This window comes from Pseudorca crassidens, chromosome 14, assembly GCF_039906515.1.
Source record: "Pseudorca crassidens isolate mPseCra1 chromosome 14, mPseCra1.hap1, whole genome shotgun sequence".
Lineage (NCBI taxonomy): Eukaryota > Metazoa > Chordata > Mammalia > Artiodactyla > Delphinidae > Pseudorca > Pseudorca crassidens.
Window position 1 is genome coordinate 6,513,657 of NC_090309.1, and position 22,071 is coordinate 6,535,727.

The 22,071-nt window shown below is 43.6% G+C and overlaps 1 protein-coding gene across 7 annotated transcripts in view; it reads right to left on the reverse strand.

Annotated features, from left to right (window-relative positions):
- Positions 1 to 22,071, reverse strand: part of NPAS2 (neuronal PAS domain protein 2) — a 181,870-nt gene that overhangs the window by 85,794 nt on the left and 74,005 nt on the right. For 5 of the 7 annotated variants that reach the window (XM_067704152.1, XM_067704149.1, XM_067704148.1 and 2 more), the window contains exon 2: positions 16,440 to 16,493. In XM_067704152.1, coding sequence (XP_067560253.1) covers positions 16,440 to 16,467 — 28 coding nt within the window. In that variant the 5' untranslated portion in view covers positions 16,468 to 16,493. Of the gene's footprint in view, positions 1 to 16,439; positions 16,494 to 18,386; positions 18,461 to 22,071 lie in introns of those variants that run through there. The other 2 variants (XM_067704153.1, XM_067704150.1) reach the window with 2 other exon arrangements.

Sequence of the window (22,071 nt, forward strand, 5' to 3'; positions counted from 1 at the left end):
TAAATGCACCAACATTCGAATTATAGGGGTCCCAGAAGAAGAAGAGAAAAAGAAAGGGACTGAGAAAATATTTGAAGAGATTATAGTTGAAAACTTCCCTAATATGGAAAAGGAAATAGTTAATCAACTCCAGGAAACACAGAGAGTCCCATACAGGATAAATCCAAGAAGAAACATGCCAACACACATATTAATCAAACTATCAAAAATTAAATACAAAGAATATTAAAAGCAGCAAGGGAAAACCAACAAATAACACATAAGGGAATCCTCATAAGGTTAACAGCTGATCTTTCAGCAGAAACTCTGCAAGCCAGAAGGGACTGGCAGGACATATTTAAAGTGATGAAGGGGAAAAACCTACAACCAAGATTACTCTACCCAGCAAGGATCTCATTCAGATTTGACAGAGAAATTAAAAGCTTTACAGACAAGCAAAAGCTAAGAGAATTCAGCACAACCAAACCAGCTTTACAACACATGCTAAAGGAACTTCTCTAAGTGGGAAACACAAGAGAAGAAAAGGATCTACAAAAACAGACCCAAGGGCTTCCCTGGTGGCACAGTGGTTGAGAGTCCGCCTGCTGATGCACGGGGACACGGGTTCGTGCCCTGGTCCAGGAAGATCCCACATGCCGCGGAGCGGCTAGGCCCGTGAGCCATGGCCACTGAGCCTGCGCGTCTGGAACCTGTGCTCCGCAACGGGGGAGACCACAACAGTGAGAGGCCCGCGAACCGCAAAAATCAAACAAACAAACAAACCCAAAACGATTAAGAAAATGGTCATAGGAACATACATATCGATAATTACCTTAAACGTGAATGGGTTAAATGCTCCAACCAAAAGACACAGACTAGCTGAATGGATAGAAAAACAAGACCCACATATATGCTGTCTGTAAGAGACCCACTTCAGACCTAGGGACACATACAGACTGAAAGTGAGGGGATGGAAAAAGATATTCCATGCAAATGGAAATCTAAAGAGAGCTGGAGTAGCAATTCTCATATCAGACAAAATAGACTTTAAAACAAAGACTATTACAAGAGACAAAGGAGGACACTACCTAATGATCAAGGGATCAATACAAGAAGAAGACATAACAACTGTAAATATTTATGCACCCAACATAGAAGCACCTCAATACATAAGGCAAATACTAACAGCCATAAAAGGGGAAATTGACAGTAACACAATCATAGTAGGGGACTTTAACACCCCACTTTCACCAATGGACAGATCATCCAAAATGAAAATAAATAAGAAAACACAAGCTTTAAAGGTTACCTTAAACAAGATGGACTTAACTGATATTTATAGGACATTCCATCCAAAAACAACAGAGTACACGTTCTTCTCAAGTGCTCATGGAACATTCTCCAGGATAGATCATACCTTGGGTCACAAATCAAGCCTTGGTAAATTTAAGAAAATTGAAATCGTATCAAGTATCTTTTCCAACCATAACACTATGAGACTAGATATCAATTACAGGAAAAAATCTGTAAGAAATACAAACACATGGAGGCTAAACAATACACTACTTAATAACCAAGAGATCACTGAACACATCAAAGAGGAAATAAAAGAATACCTAGAAACAAATGACAATGAAAACACGATGACCCAAAACCTATGGGATGCAGCAAAAGCAGTTCTAAGAGGGAAGTTTATAGCAATACAATCCTAACTTAAGAAACAGGAAAAATCTCGAATAAACAACCTAAACTTGCACCTGAAGCAATTAGAGAAAGAAGAACAAAAAAACCCCAAAGTTAGCAGAAGGAAAGAAATCATAAAAATCAGATCAGTAATAAATGAAAAAGAAATGAAAGAAACGATAGCAAAGATCAATAAAACTAAAAGCTGGTTCTTTCAGAAGATAAACAAAATTGATAAACCATTAGCCAGACTCATCAAGAAAAAAGGGAGAAGACTCAATAGAATTAGAAATGAAAAAGGAGAAGTAACAACTGACACTGCAGAAATACAAAGGATCATGAGAGATTACTACAAGCAACTATATGCCACTAAAATGGACAATCTGGAAGAAATGGACAAATTCTTAGAAATGCACAACCTTCCGAGACTGAACCAGGAAGAAACAGAAAATATGAACAGACCAATCACAAGCACTGAAATTGAAACTGTGATTAAAAATCTTCCAACAGGGCTTCCCTGGTGGCACAGTGGTTGAGAGTCCGCCTGCTGATGCAGGGGACATGGGTTCATGCCCTGGTCCTGGAAGATCCCACATGCTGCGGCGCGGCTGGGCCCGTAAGCCATGGTCGCTGAGCCTGTGCGTCCGGAGCCTGTGCTCAGCAACGGAGAGGCCACAACAGTGAGAGGCCCGCGTACCGTGAAAAAAAAATCTTCCAACAAACAAAAGCCCAGGACCAGATGGCTTCACAGGTGAATTCTATCAAACATTTAGAGATGAGCTAACACCTATCCTTCTCAAACTCTTCCAAAATATAGCAGAGGGAGGAACACTCCCAAACTCATTCTACGAGGCCACCATCACCCTGATACCAAAATCAGGCAAAGATGTCACAAAAAAAACTACAGGCTAATATCACTGATGAACATAAATTTAAAAGTCCTCAACAAAATACTAGCAAACAGAATCCAACAGCACATTAAAAGGATCATACACCATGATCAAGTGGGGTTTATCCCAGGGATGCAAGGATTCTTCAATATATGCAAATCAATCAACGTGACACACTATATTATCAAACTGAAGGATAAAAACCATATGATCCTCTCAATAAATGCAGAGAAAGCTTTCGACAAAATTCAACACCCATTTATGATAAAAACCCTCCAGAAAGTAGGCATAGAGCGAACTTTCCTCAACATAATAAAGGCCATATATGACAAACCCACAGCCAACATTGTCCTCAATGGTGAAAAACTGAAACCATTTCCACTAACATCAGGAACAAGATAAGGTTGCCCACTCTCACCACTCTTATTCAACATAGTTTTGGAAGTTTTAGCCACAGCAATCAGAGAAGAAAAAGAAATAAAAGGAATCCAAACTGGAAAAAAAGAAGTAAAGCTGTCACTGTTTGCAGATGACATGATACTCTACATAGAGAATCCTAAACATGCTACCAGAAAACTACTAGAGCTAAACAATGAATTTGGTAAAGTAGCAGGATACAAAATTAATGCACAGAAATCTCTTGCATTCCTATACACTAATGATGAAAACTCTGAAAGAGAAATTAAGGAAACGCTCCCATTTACCATTGCAACAAAAAGAATAAAATACCTAGGAATAAACCTACCTAGGGAGACAAAAGAACTGTATGCAGAAAACTGTAAGACACCGATGAAAGAAATTAAAGATGGTACCAACAGATGGAGAGATATACCATGTTCTTGGATTGGAAGAATCAATATTGTGAAAATGACTGTACTACCCAAAGAAATCTACAGATTCAATGCAATCCCTATCAAACTACCAATGGCATTTTTCCCAGAACTAGAACAAAACATTTCACAATTTGTATGGAAACACAAAAGACCCCGAATTGCCAAAGCAGTCTTGAGGGAAAAAAATGGAGCTGGAGGAATCAGACTCCCTGACTTCAGACTATACTACAAAGCTACAGTAATCAAGACAATACAGTACTGGCATAAAGACAGAAACACAGATCAATGGAACAAGATAGAAAGCCCAGAGACAAACCCACGCACCTATGGTCAACTAATCTATGACAAAGGAGGCAAGCATACACAATGGAGAAAAGACAGTCTCTTCAATAAGTGGTGCTGGGGAAACTGGACAGCTACATGTAGAAGAATGAAATTAGAACACTCCCTAACACCATACACAAAAATAAACTCAAAATGGATTCGAGACCTAATGTAAGACCGGACACTATAAAACTCTTAAGAGGAAAACATAGGAAGAACACTCTGTGACGTAAATCATAGCAAGATCTTGTTTGATCCACCTCCTAGAGTAATGGAAATAAAAACAAAATAAACAAATGGGACCTAATGAAACTTCAAAGCTTTTGCACAGCAAAGGAAACCGTAAACAAGACGAAAAGACAACCCTCAGAATGGGAGAAAATATTTGCAAATGAATTAACAAAGGATTAATCTCCAAAATATATAAACAGCTCAATATTAAAGAAACAACCCAATCCAAAAATGGGCAGAAGACTTAAATAGACATTTTTCTAAAGAAGACATACAGATGGCCAAGAAGCATACGAAAAGCTGCTCAACATCACTAATATTAGAGAAATGAAAATCAAAACTACAGTGAAGTATTACCTCACACCAGCTAGAATAGGCATCATAAGAAAATCTACAAACAACAAATGCTGGAGAGGGTGTGGAGAAAAGGGAACCCACTTGCACTGTTGGTGGGAATGTAAATTGATACAGCCACTATGGATTACAGTATGGAGGTTCCTTAAAAAACTAAAAATAGAATTACCATATGATCCAGCAATCCCACTACTGGGCATATATCCAGAGAAAACCATAATTCAAAAAGACACATGCACCCTAATGTTCATGGCAGCACTATTTACAATAGCCAGGTCATGGAAGCAACCTAAATGCCCACTGACAGACGAATGGATAAAGAAGTTGTGGTACATATATACAATGGAATATTACTCAGCCATAAAAAGGAATGAAACTGGGCTTCCCTGGTGGCGCAGTGGTTGAGAGTCCACCTGCCCATGCAGGGGGCACGGGTTCGTGCCCCAGTCCAGGAAGATCCCACATTCTGCGGAGCGGCTGGGCCCGTAAGCCAACGCCGCTGAGCCTGTGCGTCTGGAGCCTGTGCTCCACAACAGGAGAGGCCACAACAGTGAGAGGCCCGCGTACCGCAGAAGCACACACACACACACACACACACACACAAAGGAACGAAATTGAGTCATTTGTTGAGACATGGATGGATCTAGAGACTGTCATACAGAGTAAAGTAAGTCAGAAAGAGAAAAACAAATATCGTATATTAACGCATGTATGTGGAACCTAGAAAGATGGTACAGATGAACCGGTTTGCAGGGCAGAAGTTGAGACACAGATGTAGAGAACAAACGTATGGACACCAAGGGGGGAAAGCCGTCAGGGAGTGGGGATGGTGGTGTGCTGAATTGGGTGATTGGAATTGACATGTATACACTGATGTGTATAAAACTGATGACTAATAAGAACCTGCTGTATAAAAAAAATAAATAAAATTTAAAAAAAAGTTAAAAAAATGAATATTCCTGTTATGTAAATTGGTGCAGCCACTACGGAAAACAGTATGGAAGTTACTCAGAAAGCTGAAAATAGAGTTACCATATGATCCACCAATCCCACTCCTGGGCATATATCCAGACAAAACTATAATTCTAAATGATACATGCACCCCTATGTTCACAGCAGCAGTATTCACAATAGCCAAGAAATGGAAACAACCTAAGTGTCCATCAACAGATGAAAGGATAAAGAAGATGTGGTACCTATACAATGGAATATTACTCAGCTATAAAAAGAATGAAATAATGCCATTTGCAGCAACACAGATGGACCTAGAGATTATCATACTAAGTGAAGTAAATCAGAAAGAGAAAGACAAATACCATATGATATCACTTAGATGTGGAATCTAAAATATGACACAAATGAACTTATCTGTGAAACAGAAAGAGACTCAGAGACAGAGAACAGACTGCTGGTTGCCAAGGAGGATGGGGGTTGGGGGAGGGATGGAGTGGGAGTTTGGGGTTAGCAAATGCCAACTATTATTATATATAGAATGGATGAACAACAAGGTCCTACACAGGGAACTATGTTCAATATCTGGTGATAAACCATAATGGAAAAGAATATGAAAAAGAATGTATATACACATATAAGTGAGTCACTTTACTACACAGCAGAAATTAACACAACACTGTAAATCAACTAGACTTCAATAAATTTTAAAAAGAGTGTTCCTGTTAGAATTTGATGGAAATGTAGAAAAACATGATGGGAAATATGTCAAAACATTAACAGTGTCTGTATCTCTAGGTGGTATGATTATAAATCAACTTTGTTTACTTCTTCAAACATTTCAGTATTTTTCTTTTTTTTAAATAAATTTATTTATTTATTTTGGGCTGTGTTGGGTCTTTGTTGCTGTGTGCGGGCTTTCTCTAGTTGTGTCGAGTGGGGGCTACTCTTCATTGCGGTGCGTGGGCTTCTCGTTGTGGTGGCTTCTCTTGTTGCAGAGCACGGGCTCTAGGCGCGTGTGCTTCAGTAGCTGTGGCACGCGGGCTCAGTAGTTGCGGCTCGTGGGCTCTAGAGAGCAGGCTCAGTAGTTGTGGCACACGGGCTTAGTTGCTTCGCGGCATGTGGGATCTTCCCGGACCAGGGCTTGAACCCGCGTCCCCTGCATTGGTAGGTGGATTCTCAGCCACTGTGCCACCACCCCAACATTTCAGTATTTTTCAAGTGTTGTTTTGGTATTGTTTATGTATAAGAAAACATACCCAAAATGATGGGAATAAAGTTGACATGCCTACTGCATAAGACTGTATTGGGCTAAGGGTCTTTCATGGAAAATCATGAAGAATTATTTGGAGAAAGGGGAAGAACTGTAGACAGAGAAGTTTGTTTTGTTGGTACTATTTTTTAACATTTTTTCCAGATAATTTTCTTTTCAATGCAGCGTGACATAAAATGGAACGAAGTTTGGTATGCTTATGTGCTAATCGCAGCCGGAGTACCTATCACGTGCTAAGAAGCCCTGAAACTTTCCAAAAGGGAGAAACAGTAAACAGCATGGCTCAAACGTGTTTTTGAGGGCATTTCCTGGGATTAGAGTTTCCTAGAATACATTTTGGGAAACTCTCGCATAAAGCAAGGTCCATTTAAGGTCCGGCTCACCCCTCCTCATTTCCATAACCACGCAGCATCCCTGCACACCAAGGCAGCGGGGTTTGCGGGCACCGCGGAGCCCAGGAACCTTCAGCAACTTGGTTCAAGAAGAGAACATCGGGGCTTCCCGGGTGGCGCAGTGGTTGGGGGTCCGCCTGCTGATGCAGGGGACGAGGGTTCGTGCCACGGTCCGGGAGGATCCCACGTGCCGCGGAGCGGCTGGCCCGTGGGCCATGGCCGCTGGGCCTGCGCGTCCGGAGCCTGTGCTCCGCAACGGGAGAGGCCACAACAGTGAGAGGCCTGTGTACCGCAAAAACAGAAAAAGAAGAGAACATCAGAAGAAAAAAAAAAAGAGAGAGAGAGAGAACGTCATCTGTATGGGAGGTGGGGAGGGGAAGTCACCCCACAGGGATCAAGATGGGTCAGGCTGGTGCCACTCTCATCTCAGAAAAATCCGGCAACTCAGTCTGTTTTCTACCGCGCAGCCCTGACTAAGCATTTGGGGCATGAATGAGCTGCACTGAGCCTGTTCTCTCGTGAGATGTAACAGGGACATCTTGACTCTTAACCAGAGTTATCAGAAAATGTTGAGGCTTAAATGGGAAGCTGGCCTCATTTCCTAGTGATTCTTACTTAATGTTTACCTGGGGGGAGGATTTCACGGGAACACAATCCTTAGGAACTTGTTACCGAAATTCTAAGAGAAATGTTTAGACTTTTCTGAAGGAAGGCTGCATTTTCAAGATGGTGGACTTCCGAGCGTCCTTTTTCAATTTAAAATAGGTTGGGAGAAACCCACACACTTATGGTCACCTAATCTATGACAAAGGAGGGCAGAATATACAATGGAGAAAAGACAGTGTCTTTAATAAGTGGTGCTGGGAAAACTGGACAGCTACATGGAGAAGAATGAAATTAGAACACTCCCTAACACCATACACAAAAATAAACTCAACATGGATTAAAGACCTAAATGTAAGGCCGGTACTATAAAACTTTTAGAGGAAAACATAGGGAGAATACTCTCTGACATAAATCACAGCAAGATCTTTTTCAATCCACCTCCTAGAATAATGAAATGAAAACAAAAATAAACAAACGGGACCCAATTAAACTTAAAAGCTTTTGCACAGTGAAGGAAACCATAAACAAAATGAAAAGACAACCCTCAGAATGGGAGAAAATATTTGCAAACGAAGCAACCGACAAGGGATTAATCTCCAAAACATACAAACAGCTCATGCAGCTCAATATCAAAAAAAACAAACAACCCAATCAAAAAATGGGCAGAAGATCTAAATAGACATTTCTCCAAAGACAATGGTTAAAAAGCACATGAAAAGATGCTCAACATCACTAATTATTAGAGAAATGCAAATCAAAACTATAATGAGGTATAACCTCACACCAGTCAGAATGGCCATCAACAAAAATTCTACAAACGATAAATGCTGGAGAGGGTGTGGAGAAAAGGGAACCCTCCTACACGGTTGGTGGGAATGTAAACCGGTGCAGCCACTATGGAGAACAGTATGGAGGTTCCTTAAAAAACTGAAAGTAGAGCTACCATACGATCCAGCAATTCCACTCCTGGGCACATATCAGGAGAAAACCATAATTCGAAAAGATACATGTACCCCAATGTTCATTGCAGCACTATTCACAATCGCCAGGACATGGAAGCAACCTAAATGCCCATCAACAGAGGAATGGATAAAGAAGATGTGGTACGTATATACAATGGAATATTACACAGCCATAAAAAGAACGAAATAATGCCATTTGCTGCAACATGGATGGACCTAGAGATTATCATAGTGAGTGAAGTAAGTCAGACAGAGAAAGACAAATATTATATGATACTGCTTATATGTGGAATCTAAGAAAGGGCTACAAATGAACTTATCTACAAAACCAAAACAGAGTTACAGATGTAGAAAACCAACTTATGGTTACTGGGGGGTAAGCAGGGAAGGGGGGATGGATAAATTGGAAGATTGGGACTGATACATACACACTACTATATATGAAATAGATACTAATAAGGACCTATTGTATAGCACAGGGAACTCTACTCAATACTCTGTAATGGCCTATATGGGAAAAGAATCTAAAAAAAGAGTGGATATATGTATTTTTATAACAGATTCACTTTGCTGTACACCTGAGACAACATAGTAAATCAATTATACCCCAATTTAAAAGAAATAAAGCATTCAGACAAAAAAAAACAGACTGGGAGTTTGGAGTTGACATGTACACACTGCTATATTTAAAACAGATAACCAACCCTAACCTACTGTATAGCACAGGGAACTCTGCTCAATATTCTGTAATAACCTAAATGGGAAAAGAACTTGAAGAAGAGTAGATACGGGACTTCCCTGGTGGCACAGTGGTTAAGAATCTGCCTGCCAGTGCAGGGGACACGGGTTCGATCCCTGGTCCGGGAAGATCCCCTATGCCATGAAGCAACTAAGCCCATGCGCCACAACTACTGAGCCTGTGCTCTAGAGCCCGTGAGCCACAACTCTTGAGCCTGCATGCCACAACTACTGATGCCCGAGTGCCTAGAGCCTGTGCTCTGCAACAAGAGAAGCCACCAAAATAAGAAGTCCACACACCACAACGAAGAATAATCCCCACTCACTGCAACTAGAGAAAGCCCACGCGCAGCAAGACCCAATGCAGCCCAAAAAAAAAAAAAAAAAAGAGTAGATACATGTATATGTGTAACTGAATCACTCTGCTGTACACCTGAAACTAACAGAACATTGTTAATCTACTCCAATATAAAATAAAAATTAGAAAAGCAAAATGGATTGAAATGATTGAAAGGGAGTTAAGGAAATTACCCTTTGCCTTAGATGCCCCCAGGAAGGCGCCAGGTCTCCCTGAGCTGGGACAGTCCCAAGTCTCTAGGCCTACCAGGAAAACATTTCTCCTTCTGACAAGTCTTCTTGTCAACCGAGGGACCCCACTAGGGTGAAAGCCAAGAGCCCCAAACAGAAGGAGGCACCGTTCCCGTCTCTGTTTACTGGGCCACAGGCAGAATTAGCATTCTGCCTGCAAGTACGCTGCTACCCTCCCCTTTGCTTTGAATGCAGAGTCACTCATCTGGAAACTACAGGGTAAGAGGAATGACTCGTGTGTCCTGATACCACTATGTTCTCGCAATGCCTGCTGCTGCCTTAATCACCAAATAAAAGAGACAGAAAGGAGCCTCGAATTTTTTACTGCCGTTTTTTCCCTGTGTGTGGGCTTATGAGGATGTACAGAACACCCAGTCAGGAGCCTAAGGAAGAAAAACACAGCAAAATTAGCATGATAGATGGGCTCCAGCTGGGAACAGCTACATGCAATGCCCAGGGCAAGGCTTTTTCACTCCGCACTGAGCCTGACACAGGGGCATCGGCAAGTGTGCACAGGGCAGAAGTCCTCCAAGTGGGCTACAGCCTTCATGGTGCAGGCCGGCCTTTCCTGTTACACCTACATAATTTACAAGAAATAAAACGAGGTCAGTCTCCCCTCTTAACCAAGTTACTCTCCACGAAAGGACACCCAGCTGAGAAAGCAGGGCCCACAAATTCTGGTCATCCTCCCGGCTCTGCCCAACATACCGCTCGGGTACGTTCTTTCCCCTTTATGCTTGGAGGATGCCCCCAGCCTGCCTCAAAGCTCTTGGAGGGCAGGGTAATGCTCCGTATCCCCTTCTGTATCTTCCACTTGCTCACATGCTTCCTTAACCAATCCTGATGCGAGGGTGATGGAATGGCAGCTGTCATTGGTCCACATCAACCAACACCCCCAGGAGGGACCGGAAGTAACAACAAGCCTCCCAGTGCTGAAGCTTTTCCTTCTGCAATGCCTGCTTCTGCAAAACTGCACGTAGAGACTCTTCCCTGGTGGCGCAGGGGTTAAGAATCCGCCTGCCAATCCAGGGGACACGGGTTTGAGCCCTGGTCCAGGAAGATCCCACATGCTGTGGGGCAGCTAAGCTTGTGTGCCACAACTACTGAGCCTGTGCTCTAGAGCCCACGAGCCACAACTACTGAGGCTGCATGCCACAACTACTGAAGCCCGTGCTCCCCAACAAGAGAAGCCACCACAATGAGAAACCTGCGCACTACACTGAAGAAGAGACCCCGCTCGCCACAACTAGAGAAAATCCGTGCACAGCAACGAAGACCCAACGCAGCCCCCCGCAAAAATAAATAAATAATTTTTTTTAAAAAACTGAATGTATAAGCTTCTTATTTGTTGTGTTTTAACTCCTCCCTCTTGTCTGAACCATTTCACTGGTGTTGAGACTAAGGATTAGGGTCAAAGAATAATATAATGGTCTAGCTTGTGTTTCAGAACCAGCTCTCGCCCTGCAGAGAACTCCAAGCAGCAGCTACTCTTGCCTGACACTCCTGATCCTTATTGACAAAAGGCCACAAAAAAGAAGGATATTTTGCCATTTGCAGCAACATGGATGAAGGTCAGAGGTTATCACGCTAAGTGAAGTCTGTCATACAAGAAAGACAAACACCATATGATATCACTTATATGTGGCATCTCAAAAATGATATAAATGAACTTATTTACAAAACAGAAACAGACTCACACACAGAAAACAAACTTATGGCTACCAAAGGGGAAGTGGGGGGAGTGATAACCTAGGAATTTGGAATTAACATATACAAACTACTATATATAAGATAGATAAACAGGGGCTTCCCTGGTGGCGCAGTGGTTGAGAGTCCGCCTGCCAATGCAGGGGACACGGGTTCGTGCCCCAGTCCGGGAGGATCCCACATGCCGCGGAGCGGCTGGGCCCGTGAGCCATGGCCGCTGAGCCTGCGCGTCCGGAGCCTGTGCTCCGCAACGGGAGAGGCCACAGCAGTGAGAGGCCCGCGTACCGCAAAAAAAAAAAAAAAAAAAAAGATAAACAACTGGATCTACTGTATAGCACAGGGAATTATACTCAATATCTTGTAATACCTAAAATGGAAAAGAATCTGAAAATGGGAAACAAATCTGAAAAAATATGTATGTATTATGCATATATATGTATAACTGAATCACTTTGCTGTACACCTGAAACTAACACAACACTGGAAATCAACTATACATTGATTTTAAGAAAAGGTGACATGGTTAGCAAACATTTGGTCCTGTCCAAAACGTCCATAAGTCATCTGGTCCATGAGATGCTTGGTCCACACCAAAATGTCCTTGAAATTTGGTCCTATCCAAAACTTCCAGGGAGACATCTGGTCCATGCCAAAAGGTCCTTGATATTTTGGTCCTGTCCAAAACCATTTGGCATGGACCAAATATGTTCATGGATGTTAGGGATAGGACCAAATTTCAAGGGCCTTTTGGCATGGACCAAATATCTTATGGACCAAGTGTCTCATGGACATTCTGGACAGGACCAAATGTCCTGCAAGGGGCGGCACAATTCTAAACTCACCACCCATCCTCCCTCCCTCAGTGAAAGTGCACGAGATTATGGAAATAGACCTTCACTGATAAGAGATAATGTAATTTTAGTTAATGCCAATGAACTGACCATTTAATATTGGATTAAAGGAGGCTCTCATGAAAGACTTTCTTCTTAGCATTCAGTTCTATCAAGAAATGGAATGAGCTGTATTTTACAATACTGCCCAGTTACAGAAGCTTGCTTTCTTTGGAAAGTGATAATTCTTCCAATGCTTTCTGTCCCTACCCCTTGGGCACGTGGGTGAATCATGTTATGAGAAGTTGTCAGGAGCCCAGACTTTAGGAACTGATGCCTGAATGTGAATCCCTGCCTGCCTGTGTGACCCCTCAGCCTCCGGCTTCTCCACTGTAAAATGGGACTAAAAATAACCTATGTCGAGGTTTAGAGTTAACGCATGTAAAATGCTGCAGACACACAGTGTGTGCCCCGGAAGTGTTAGCTTTTCTTATTAGCACTGTGTACCCTGCACTGTGCTAGGGTCTTATACTGAGCTCCATTTAGTTCCTGCAATAACCCTAGGAAGAGCGTGCTACTATTAACACCCCCATTTTACAGAGCAGGAAACTGAGGCTAGGAGAGGATTTTTTTTTAAAGCTCGTCTAAGGACGGAAAGTAAAAGTGGCAAGAATCAAAGCTGGGACTGTCTGATTCTAAGCCCATGCACTTCCTGCCACACCACACTACTTCCTGGATGTGACACACACACACACACACACACACACACACACTGCCAAACAGTGTCACATCAGAATTAGAAAAATGTGCTTATGACTGGTAAACTGTGCCTCATTATCTAGGGATCCAAATGTCTCTCAATCAAACTGTTTCTTTTCTGAGTACAAGGACCACGTTTTTACATCTTCCCTAAAGAAAAAGCACATAGTTCTGTACACACAATAGGGCCCTCAATGCTCACTGGCTTTACATGGAAATTCACAGCAGAAAGTGGATCCGTGTCCTGGTTTAGAATACTTGATCAAACAATCCAAATAAGCCATGAATTCCCCAAAGCTTTGAAAACCTTGCCTAATATAGCTCATGTGTTCTGGAGACAACGAGAGATCTGATCTGAAGCTAACTCTCATCAAAAATACCGGGAGAGAAAGCAATTCATATCAGACCTGCAGGCGGGATTAGGGGAAGGGCCTCCCACGCTGCTGCTATAAAACCCACACAGCTAGAGGCTTTGGAAGTGATGCACTCTTAGTATTGTCTTTGTTTTGTCCTGGTTTTTTCCCCCCACGTGTTACGAAGAACACTGCATTATTGCTGCTATTCTGGCGAAGAGATCTGGGTATTCCTAAACATCCTAAAACCCGTTTCCCCACCTGAGGACAAGAGGGGAGTAAGGACCAGCAGCCTCACTGCCCAGTGTCTATGCTGGGAGGTTTCCAGATAGGCGATTTGGTGGCATGGGTGCCCATGGCTCAAAGCAAATGGGGGCGGGAATAAATGGAAAGAAACTGCATACAATTGGATTTCTAAGAATTTTTAGCCAAGATTTTATTGGAATATCTATATTGGATGATCTCTGAGCATGGTAGAGCCTAAACATGCATTTGACCTCTTCCTGATTTTGAGGTAAGCCATGCAGTAAAAAGACAGGACTAAGACTGTGGGCCTGGGGGTGACATTAAAGATGACGATGGCAAAAGCCAAACTGCTGTGGACTCAAAGTCACATCAGGACACGGTCTGGGCCTGCCAGACGGACCAAATTAGTTCTCATGTGAAGAGATATGTGTGTGGTCCGGAGAATAAGAACAGAGTCCAAGGTTTAGGAAACCTGTATTTATCTTCCACTTCTGCTACTTGTTAGAGCTTTAGGGTGGTTTGACAAGTTACTTAACCTTATTAGGCCTTAGTTTCCTTAGCTGTAAAATGGGAATAAGGATGATACACACCTCAAACGAATGTGGAGGAGTTGATATGAGATAATGCATAGAAAAGTACTTCGCCTGGTACCGTGCACCCGAAAGTTATCAGGGCACACAGGGCACGCCCAGTGACCACTGGCCAGCACCACTGACCTCTTCATTATTGCTAATGGAAGTAGCTTATAAATGTTTTAATGGAAAATGTCCTGCATCTTCACACACAGGTAGCGATGAATACTTAAAAAATAAAAAGCTTCTTGGTGTATTTTGCGGCTGTTCCCAAAATAGCCCGCGAGGAGGGCAGGGCAGAAATGATGAGCCTCGTGTTGCAGCTGAGGAGGTGGAGGCTTAGCGAGGTGAAGGGGCTTATTGGAATCCATCAGGTAGGACCGCGCCAGCCAGGAATGCAGCTCAGGCCTCTGCCTCCTGCCCCGTCTCCACAGCGACCTGGCGTGCAACCAAGAGGCGAGATACCCCAGAGCAGAGAGCTGGGCGCCTGCCAGGGAGAGGCGGCATGAGGGCTCCGTTCCAGTCTGGTCTCATCTCATCTATCCATTTGCATGTTGCTTGGATTTCACAGCCCTTGCAGGCGGTGGCCTAAGGGAGCCATGGTCCCCAGTGCCGAGTGATGTGCCTGTTAGTTCAGAAGAGTCTGGGGAGTTCCTCATATTACTGTTGGTTTACCTTGGTCCTCCAGCTCCAGCAAGCCTCACTCCACCCCAACCTGAGTTCGCCTACCCCTCCGGCATTGCCCTGCTCCCTGATGTTCTGAAGGAAATATCTGGGAAATTAACAGCCAATGCACACTTCCCCTGCGCCCCACAGGGGAAGATTCAGGTCTCAGAGGTCTGAGTGGCTGGGGACTTATTGTTCTCATGGCTGCCCCCGCACCAGGTGACGTGGAAGGACAGACACCCCCGGGGCTGCTGAACTGGGCGACTTCTGAGGGCTCCGTCATTCGAAAGTGGAGGATTCTGTAGGTGCCAACCAGGTAGTGGGCTCTGTGAAGGGAGGTGGGCAAACCCTTCAGCCCTGTAGGTGTTTAAGAGGCTGCCAGAGGGCGGAGGGACCTGCCAGCCACAGGCAGTGGCAGGAGGAGAGAGCAAAGAGCTTGGAGGAAGGAGGCTAGTCCTCCGGGCCTGAGTAAAGGCCTTCCTGAGACAGGACATCCCGTGTCGCCATAGGACACCACTGCTGGGCCCGTCCCCGTGCAACCTAATGATCCGTGGTCACCTACCCATCACCACCATTCACCTGGGCCCTCCCATGGGCACGCCTCTCATTCATCTTTATTACCCCAGAGCCTGGTGTGGTCACTGCCAACTCGGTCTGATCATACGAGATAGATACCATCCGACTGGCCTCTACCTTCAAAATATCCACTTTATGGGGGACTTCCCTGGCGGTCCAGTAGTTAAGACTCCACACTTCCAATGCAGGGGGCACGGGATCAATCCCTGGTCAGGGAACTAGATCCCGAACGCCCCGCGGTGAGGCCAAAAAATAAAAATAAAATAAAATAAAACAAAATATCTACTTTATGATTCCACCTCATATGCAGTAGGTGTTCAATAAATGTCCAGTGAAGGAATAAGCATGGACGTGGTTCTAACAGCGCTGACATGCCAGCGACCAAGCCAGGCTTTCTGGTCAACCCGACAACAGTGCCAAGCAGCTGTGATAGCTCCATTTTCCGATGAGGAAGCTGAGATACCATATATGGAAGAGCTTAGCCCAGCGAGGATGGTTATTCCATGTTCACTGCGTGCTGATGATTATTCCAATTACTGTCCAGGGCCAACAGCTCCCTGACAGCACATCCAAGATTTAAACCCAGCCTGGCCTGGCTCTAATCAGGCTGCCTTGCCACGCAGTGTCCATCCTGGAAATGCAGTAACTGGAGGCTTCTGAAAGGAGGCCCCCGTCAACAGGGTCACCACATGGACATGTGAAAGCTATAAACCACTTGGCAAGTCCCAAACGATCAGTAATTTCTGGGTAAGGAACAAAACTGAGGGAACTGGCTTGAATTTTTTCAGCGGAGCGACGCAGTATTTCAAGGAGCACATGTGCCCCAGCCCCCTGCCTGGCCGTGCTTTCCGCTGTAGAGTGAGCACAAGCGGGGTTCGGACGGCAGACACATGACACAGCCGCGGCGGGGAAGTCGCCCCTCTTACCTCTTTGCCCTGTCTTTCTCATCTTCATCCATTAGATTGTCTCGGCAGTTTTTCCTGCAAAAAAAAAAAAAGAACAGATGATGACTCTCTGATTCTCGACCTTTCTCACAGGTCTTTCTGGTTGCCATCATTTTGGTCTGATCTAAATCACATGCCTTAATCCACAGGTTCTCAAACTTTCTGGTTCCAGCAACTCTTTGCACCCTCTCAAAAATGACCGAGGACTCTGAAGACCTCTTGTGTATGTGGGTGAAAACTGAGAAATCTTAAATGTACAATATTCCATTAAGCATCAGAGAGATGTCATCAACAGAACTCCAAGAGCTTCTGGAAAAGACCACTGTATACTCAAAAGAGTAAACAGGCAAATGATATGTTAACATTAGGAAAACTGTTTTGACCTCAAGGACCCCCCCTGGGTCCCTAGATCACACTCTGGGAACTGCTTTCCGGACCCAGCTCAACAAAGCATGTTTATTTCAAACCTGCAAGCTGCCCGAGACGTTCTAAAGGAGAGCATTTCTTTATCTGTTCATTTAAATACACAAATTCCTCTTATGCAGCCTGGAGGGATCGGGGCCCCAAAAAGTATAACTGCTCCCCTATCTTTAAGGCATGTACACCCCCTAGATAGTCAAGGTACACAGATGTGAAAAATGAAGTAACAATCCAGGAATGTTCTCACAGCCCCAAACCTCATCACCTGGGCCTCTACTCTCCCGGGCCGCTGGCTCAAAGACTCTTGGGCCCACTGACCTGGTGTCCCCTGCTACACGCAGGCCTGTGGTCCTTCACCCCTCAGAGCCACATCCCTGATTACTCTTCCTTCACACGTTTCCCAGAGTCCCATCTGTCTGGGGGAGGTCCCCCTCCAGCCCCTCCATGCAGAAAGACTTTCAGGGTGTCCCTGAGGCCAGAGTTGGGGGAACTGGAGGTGAAGTGTGGTGGAGATAAGGGTGGGGACCACAGAAGAAATGGAATCACCATGACCCACACGCTTCTGGTCTCTAAACAGAGGGAGGGCCTGACATCAGAACTCCAGAATCAACACTTTGCAAATGCACTAACCTTTACTCTCAAAATTCCAAGTTCCTGATCACAGTTTTTTTTTTTTTTTTAATGAAAATAACTCATTTTATGAAAAGGCCAGTATGAATTTTGTAACAAAAGTAGACAAGGATATTAACAGAAAGAATTATTCTAGGTCAATCTCATTCATGAAAATGAATATAAGAATTCTCAACCAAACAGCAAATCCAATAGAACCACACATAAAAATTGTAACATTTGGGCTTCCCTGGTGGCACAGTGGTTGAGAGTCCGCCTGCCGATGCAGGGGACACAGGTTCGTGCCCCGGTCCGGGAAGATCCCACATGCCGCAGAGCGGCTAGGCCCGTGAGCCATGGCCGCTGAGCCTGCGCGTCCGGAGCCTGTGCTCCGCAATGGGAGAGGCCACAACAGTGAGAGGCCCGCATACCGCAAAAAAAAAAAAAAAAAAATTGTAACATTAGATAAAAATTTGTAATGGGACAAATGAATCTTTTCTCTGAGATAATTTTGTTTTGTAGTTTTTGGTCTGCTGTGAGCCCAGGCATGAGTCTGAGGCAAAGAGGAAAAGGAATTCTGCAGTCACAGCTCCTATTTACTTACAAGACCCATTCGGTTAATAGCAGGCATATTTTAGTGACAGATTCGCAAGAAACCCCATTCAGCAGTTGAGGCCTGTGGCATAATTAGAATGGGGTTAGCATATCTGCAAACAGGCATCTGCTTAATGTTTCCCAGATGGAATCTGTTCAGAGCTTTAAGACATGAAAAATGCAGTCCATTTGTTTAATGATGTGCTACCCCAGGTCTGCACTCCATGGAAAGCGGTGGCTGCCCGTGTGCTGAGGGCACGAGCCCGCATCCAGCCATGGTAAAAGGGTAAAAGCCGTGCCCCTTACCAGGTACCCCTGGACAGAGCACGTTTACAGGAGGATGTGGGCTTCGGTCTGCTTTGCTGAGGATCTGGAATCCTGTTTGGATGACAGGGGCTGCTTTGTCATACATGAAACGTTGTAGAAACACCTACAAATGACTAATAGCTACTCTGTATCAACTGCGGCAGCTCTGATTCCTCTCTCTCTGTTCTTAAACACTTCCTGAATCCGTGAAGCCCTGATGTTCTACACCCACGTTCTCTTCTTTCCCATCCCTCCCATTTCCTTGCCCTATTCCTGTCACCTGACCCCTAAGTCACTCTGCTCCACTGCACCTGAGGGAAGAGAACACACCTGAGTTGTGCTCCCCAGGAGCACCTGCCCCAGAAGCTTCACACCAATGTCCTGTTTTGTCACACCTGTTGTCTCCCATGCCTTCCTCATATCCATCAACAGAGGAATGGATAAAGAAGATGTGGTACATATATACAATGGAGTACTACTCAGCCATAAAAAAGAACGAAATGATGCCATTTGCAGCAATATGGATGGACCTAGAGATTCTCATACTAAGTGAAGTAAGTCAGACAGAGAAAAACAAATATCACATGACACCACTTATATGCGGAATCTCAAAAAATGATACAAATGAACTTATTTACAAAATAGAAATAGACTCGCAGACTTCAAAAACAAACTTATGGTTACCAAAGGGGAAAGGTTGGGGGGAGGGATAAATTAGGAGTTTGGGATTAACATATACACACTACTATACATAAAATAGATAAACAACAGGACCTACAATATAGCACATGAAACTCTACTCAATATTCTGTAATAACCTATATGGGAAAAGAATCTGAAAAAGAACAGATATATGTATGTGTATAACTGATTCACTTTGTTGTACACCTAAAATTAACACAACATTTTAAATCAACTATACTCCAATATAAAAGAAAAATTAAATTAAAAAGTTAAGCACACATAAAAAAACAATTGCGGTAATGTACACATAACTTAAAATTTGCCATTTTAAACTCTACAGCTCAGTAGCATTAAGTATATTCATACTGTGGTGCAACCATCACCACCGTCCATCTCCAGAGCTCTTTTTATCTTGCAAAACTGAAACTCTGTCCCCATTAAACACTGACTCCCCACTTTCCTTCATCCAACCCCTCATGACCACCATTCTACTTTCTGTCTCCACGATTCTGACGACTCTAGGGCCCTCATACAGGTGGAATTATACAGGATTTGTCCTTTTGTAATGGGTTTGTGTCATTTAGCATAATGCCCCGAGGTTCATCATGCCTTGGCATGTGTCAGAATCTCCTTCCTTTGTGAGGCTGAATCATATTCCACTGTAGGTATGGACCACCTTTTGTTTACCCATCCTCTGTTGATGGACCCTGGGTTGCCTGCACCTTTGGACCATTATGAGGAACATGGGTGTCCCTCCCCCCTTGTATCTTTGAGTCACTCTTTTAATTCATTATGTGGAGGAGCTGGAGGGGCCCAAAGTGCACAAGAAAGAGGGAAAAGGGGAAGAAAAGTAGTCCTGTGAGGTTGGGTGAAAGGAACAACAGAGAAGTTTAAGGGGTGACAGCGACTTTTCCCAATTGTATAAAGAGTTTCCAATTAAGAGGGGAGAAGAATAAATTAGGAGCTTGGGATTAAAATATACACATTACTATATATGAAATAGATAACCAACAAGGACCTACTGTATAGCCCAGGGAACTATACTCAATGTCTTGGAATAACTATAATGGAAGAGAATGTAAAAGAATACATATATCTATATATATCTATATATCTGAATCACTTTACTGTATAACTGAAGGTAACACAACATTATAAATCAACTATATTTCAACAAAAAAAACTTTTAAAAAAGAATTTCCAATTAAAAAGGATTTTGAGCAGCAGTTTTTGTTTTTGTTTTTTGTTTTTTTTTAAATGACCACAGAAGGCCAGGGAAGAGAAAATGAGCTGCAATGAAGGCAAAGGAGATTCTGTGTAGAGCTGAGAAAATAACCGTTGATATGATTAACCCCCAAAGTGAACAACGGTGCAAAGCTCCAGTATTTTTACTCCAGATAACCACACATCCTAGATGGGCTAGACATTTAGGGGGTTCTTCGTCACAGTCCCAACAGGAAACAGGACTTAACTGCAAGGAGGCTGTGTGTAAAGGTGTGTGGAGGTGGGGTGGCTAGGGAAACCAGGAGAGATGCTGCAGGTACCTAGGGCTGGTGTCAGCAGAGCTGTTGACACCTCTGTGCATCAAGGGACAAGAGGGAACTGGTTACCTGGACCTGGAAGGAGCGTGTCATATAGGAGAGGTGGCATTTGGTGGAGGGATGCAGTCAGCCTGAAGAAACCTTGTAAGAAGGGAGACGAGGGGATAAATACCTCACCTCCTCGTCCGCCCTCCCCAGTCTCTCACTTGTGTCTCCTGTTGGCCACACCACCCAGAAGACAGAGAGGGAGGCTACTTCTGACATCCTCACAGGGGAGCCTCCGGGGCAGACAGGATGGTGGGGACGGGTAGAGGGGCACAGGGAGGAGACCCCGCCCACCCAGTACATTTCATTTCTTGGGGGCTCTTCCAGTTCTGGGTTTCTTGGCTTTTTCTGGAACACAAACTATTTGGAGTCTTTTTACACCTTGTAACATCTCCCGAAATTTCAAGTACAGGCATCTGCATCTACTAACTGACCACTCAAGAAATAATAACCAATGAGAATGATGAGAGGCTGAGGAAAAGAGAGCCTGGAACTGTTGGAACAACAAAATCTGTAACGATGGATAGTAACCCAGAGAATAAACTAAATATTCATGAGTCCACTGGTACAAATAAATAATTAAAGGAATAAATAAATGGAGGAGGGGACAGGTTTCCCTTACAGAAGAATTTCAATTAATAAATGTAGAAGGAAGAAAGGAAATCAAAGATCACCGTCAGTACACCAAAGTAATAACTGTTGCAGGCAAAACCCACTGAGGGATGCCGAAATTAACGGGCAAAAGTTTGAGGAGAATCAGGTTATTTGCATAGTTCAAAGTATCTCCCTCAAGACATTTATTAATTATAAAAGAAAAATAGTAACTTTATAAGTAGAGAAGATTGGCAGATACCACCTTCACCCGGGGTCAAAATTAACCTCACCAGGATAAGTTATATCCAAGTGTTTTGGTGGAAATAACCACTCATTCTTTCGGGTATACACAACTAAGAGTGTACCTGCTGGATCACAGTATAGCCATATGCTTACTATATTAGAAACTGCCCCACTGTTTCCCAAGGTGACTGTACACTTTTATATTTGCACCAGTAGCACATGAGAGTTCCAGAGGCTCCACGTTCTCACCCAACACTTGGTTATGTCTTCTTAATTTTAGTCATTCTAGTGGGTATGTTTTGGGATCTCAAGGGGATTTGACTTTCCATCTCCCTGATGATTAATGATGTTGAGCATCTTTTCATGGACTTATTTCCTGTCTAGACAGCTTCTTTTGTGATGCGTCTGTTCAAGTGTTTGGCCCACTTTTCTGTCTTTTCCTTCCTCTTTTTTAAAGAAATTGGGCTGTTTATCTTCATCATACTCATCTGTAGAAGCTTCTCTCTTTTGGATGTAAGTACTGTGCCAGATATATGTATTGTGAACATTTTCTGCCAGCCTGTGGCTGGTCTCTTAAC